A 4,387-nucleotide genomic window follows, 5' to 3' on the forward strand; every position below is an offset into this window, starting at 1 on the left:
TGGGCTCCTTCAGCCCTGCTCTGGGCAAGTCGAAACCCACCAGGGCTTTCCCCTTCCTTCCTGGGCCTCTCCCACACAGCATAAATTCAGGAGAGTGTTCACCAGGCGTTGGACAGAAGGCAAGTTTCACCAGGTATTTCCATGGGCAAGGGAGGAAACTCTTTCCTCAGCCAAGACTCTCCTTCTTACCTTCTGCAGCATGAGCGGAACACTGAACATCTTCCAATAGACCTTGCAGGGTAACGGCAGCGCCCGAAAGTGCAGTAGCCCCCTCTCTGAGAGCATCCAAGTGTGCTTCCTGTTTCCAAGGGAATGGGACACAGAAAACAGTCACAACCATCATCCAGCAGAGCCTTGTGTGCTGGTAAAAGGTTGCAGAGAGACCTCCCAAAGAGGAACAGCCAAGTGCAGGGCTGGAGACCAAAACCAACCCCCTTCCTGACCAGCAGAAGGAGCCAGGCTTCTATTTCCAGGGGCTCTCTCCCACCCCAATCCATGTCCTCTTGGAAGGGCACTGCACAAATGTCTTCTTCATCACCCCCTATCCATGGCATCACTCTAACTAACAGGATAACTTCCCAGGACATGGAAAACCCCACTGATGGGGGTTCACACCTCACCCCATCTCCCCTCCTCCCCTCTCACCTGCAGCACCCTGCACCAACAAGAGGAAGACGGCAAAGAGCAGGTACAGGATCTTCATGTCTGATGCTTGTCTTGGGTCTTCACAAAGCTGCAGAGGGGGACACCAAGACAACAAGGGCATGGAGGACACCAGGCTATGCAGAAGCCTGGTGTGAGAAGCGTATCAATCAAAATAACACTATGTGAAATTAGGAAAATGGAGATATAAAATTGCCTTCCAAAGCTGGGGAACAAATGAAGTTTTACTCCCTTGTGATTCCTGTATCAAGCACTTTCCTCATGAGAAACAAACATCTATCCCATTATTGCTGGAAAGACCCAAATCTCCCTTGTCTTCTGAAGGTGCTAAATGCCTATGGCCTGAAATGGGTTGTCCCCAAGGTTGTCCCCAGCCAAGGAATGAAACATATGATATCAAGCAAATCAGAATTACTGCCTGTGGCTCTCCACTCTCATTTCTGCCTCTCATTAACCCAGGAGCAGAGCAGGGGAGGTTTGCACACCAGGAGGTGCTCGTGCCAACACCCAGTGCCATGCCCACAGCCAGACCATGGGCACAAGGAAGGATCCAGGCTCTGGGATTTAGGGAATTGGACACGTCACGCTATACAAAGGGTTAGTGGGTGTTCTCCATCACCTCAGCCAGTCCAAAGCTGGATGCCCCCAACACCCTGGCCAATCCCCTCTGCTGCCCTGCGCTCAGGAAAGGCCTCCCAGGTCCCCTTGGGAGAGTCCATCCTCAACTCCAGACCATTCCCAGGCTTCCCAGCAGAGACACTCCCCAGCCCCACACTCAGTGCCCCTGTCCCACGCATCCCCAACCACAAGCGAAGGAGCAGGGCAGGGAAGTGCCTTGGTGGCCAGAAACAGCCACACCAATCAACCTTCTGAGCTAATTGAAAGCCTGAAAGGACAGGAGTCCTTTCAGTGGGAAAAGTATCTCCTACTTTGTTGAGGAAAATCCCTGTTCACCCAGAAGAGAAGATCTCAGGTCCCTCCTCCAGCATCAAGGCACCTTTGCAGTCTCTTCTGTAGTTAGGGAGCCTTGGTTCCATCTTCCACGTGTTCTGGGCTCTCAAGACTCATAGAGAGGTTTTTTGTTCTCTTTCCCAGGCAGCTCTGATGGCCTGATTATCTGCATGGGTACTTCAAGAATTTGTCATTTGAATGAGTCTGTGGTGATGGGACTTGAACAGAGAAGCTGCATGGGCAGTTGTCCAGAAATTGATCCCACAGGTACCTACCTGATGAAGCTCTTGGTGTTCAGGTAGTAACAAACCCAACAGGAATCACTTGTGTCCAGGTGTCCTTGAGTCCAAGGAGTACTGTTTTAGCCAAAACACCCTGGTTTTATGCTATTGCCAGTGGGTGGGACATGAGCTTCTTACTGCTGACACATCTCCCCTTGGCCAATCAGGGGGTGCCCCATCTGCATGGGGATGGTGGGGTTGCACCTTGTCCCTCTCTGAGGCAACGGGAGAGGCTGAGGTGCCTCCTGGGGCTGTTGCAAACCTCACCATTATCCTCCTGTGTCAGGGTGGACACCCAAGTGGTGGTGACTCCCAGCAGGAACTTCTCAGGATGGGTGAAGCAGGCTCATTGGTGTAGACACCAGCATGAAAGTAGGAAATATCTGTCTCTTCCATTCCTCTCAGGTTGCTTACAAAGCAGGCAGTGTGTGACACTCAGGAGCATACAAAATATTTTACTTTTCCCTCATTTTACCATTACAAGAACATTTTTGACCATGCCAAGGTGATTGACATTGACATACCAAGATGTGACAAGTAGAGGGCTGCCTTTCTGATGGCTCCTCTGACAGATAATGTGCAGAGAAAAGTGATTAGGTGACATCACAAACAATCTAATTCTGTCTGAATTTAATAGTCCTAAAATGGTCTGGTACAACCATAAATGTGGTTCAAGAGGAGGAAGTCTGTGTGAAGCTCTGCAGACTAAGGGATGCAACTGAATGATGGTGAATAGGACTTATTAGGACTTAGAGGTGTGGATTGATGAAGAGTTTGTGGATTTACAGGAATTATGTGATGCTTCAGAATGGTAAAGACAAGGTGGGTGTCAAGAGGTTGAGGCTGAGATGGTGACTAAATGAATGACAAATGTTCTTTATCAACCCGTCCCACTTCCCACAAAGAGAATAAGGGAGATTTATGGGCTGGAAAAAGAATTATTATAGCTTTAATGAACAGCAACAATAAAAAGCCAATAATATTAATAAGAAACCAATCAAATATATACAAATATATGCAAAGTCAACATTGAACTCCATGACAATTGAACTCCATGACGAGCACTCCATCAGTGATGAGAACTGGAGCTGGGAACTGGATTCAGGAACTGGATTCAGGAACACGAGGATTGGGATTGAAGGCACGATGGGCAGAGTCCTCCTTGGCTGCCAGCCACTGAAGAAGAGGCTGGGGCCCCGTGCTCAAAAAAAAACAGCTGCCTGCTGCCCACGCCGTCCATGGGCTGGAATCCCTCGTTGGCCAGCTCAGGGTCTCTCCGTTGACTTCCTGCACCCCAACGTGGTCCCCGAGGTGGAGCAGTGACCTCGGTGTGCAAAGGAGCCAGGAGGAGCCAGAGCCTTTCTGCACCCCCAGCCCTTGGCAGGAGCTCCAGCCCTGGAGGGTTCTCAGTGCTGGGAGCTGCCCCTGCTTACCCATCAGAGAGACCATCCTCACTCCTGGAGGTTTGGTAGCAGGCTCAGGACCAGTTGAGGGCAAGCCAAGGGCTTCTAACTATGGTGTGGAGAAGACTTCCAGCCCACACTGCAGGGAGGCCATGGCTGGGGCCAACCCCTGGCCAGGGGAGTTGCTTTGAGCTGGGGATCTTGTGCTGGACCCTCACCAGAGCTGAAGCTTGGCCCTGCTGAGCCAGACCTGGACTTGGACCCACAGCTGGCATCCTGCCTTGGCCTTGGCCCATGCCCACAGATGTGCCCAATGCCCCAGGCTATGGCTGCTACCAGCCCCCCTGGCCTTCCCAGCTCCCTGGGTGGGGGCAGTGGGATGACTCTTGCCCTTCCAACCCCCGTGGTGACTGCCAGTGGCAGTGCAGGGGCCACCCCTATGGCCCCCCCTGAGCTGAGCATCTTAGGTCTGCCCCAAGCTTCATCCACAATGCTGACCCCACAGCTTGGCCCCAGGTTCTTAACTGATCCCCCCAAGCTCCACTCTTGACCCCACCACCATCCCAGCACAGTCTCCCACTTCAGTCCCAAACTCCTGAGTGGCCTGGTGGTCCAGCCATCAGTCTCTGTTTCCTCAGGAGCAAGATGATTTCCACCACCCCCCAACCTACCCCTGCACCCCACAACACCCACCTGGTACCACACATCCAAGTCCCACAGCTGGGAATGGACCCAAGACCACCAGAGTGGCATGTCCTGTGAGATAGCCCCATGGGAACTCTTGACCTGGCTTGAAACCCCATGACCAACTAACAAACACCCACTGGAGCTCATAGAGATTCATAGCAACCCCTGACCCTGGATGTGGGGTGTGTTGCTGAGAGGGAAGGCTGGTGGTGGGGTCCCTGGGGGTGTCCCCACACACCGGGAGGGATATTGCTGTGGGTCAGGGGCAACTTGGAGAGAAGATAGTTGAGAGTTGGGCATATATGTGTTTGTGGGTCCCTGACTATCAGGAATTCCCTTCATCTTCTCTGCCCTTCCCTACATGTGGAGAAAAAGAGAAGAACCCCCTGATGCTGTTCCCTG

At 52.2% G+C, this 4,387-nt stretch overlaps 1 protein-coding gene across 1 annotated transcript; it reads right to left on the reverse strand.

Annotated features, from left to right (window-relative positions):
• Nucleotides 1-189: 189 nt before the first annotated feature.
• On the reverse strand, nt 190-703 carry LOC103773252 (gallinacin-3-like; the record flags this gene model as incomplete). The annotated part of the gene is made up of 2 exons (XM_008940615.1): nt 646-703; nt 190-298 (listed from the first exon to the last, which is right to left on the reverse strand). Coding segments are annotated over exons 1-2 (167 nt in total), but the record flags the coding sequence as incomplete, so codon positions are not given.
• Nucleotides 704-4,387: the final 3,684 nt, after the last annotated feature.

This window comes from Merops nubicus, unplaced genomic scaffold (assembly GCF_000691845.1).
Source record: "Merops nubicus isolate BGI_N331 unplaced genomic scaffold, ASM69184v1 scaffold34995, whole genome shotgun sequence".
Taxonomy (NCBI): Eukaryota; Metazoa; Chordata; class Aves; order Coraciiformes; family Meropidae; genus Merops; species Merops nubicus.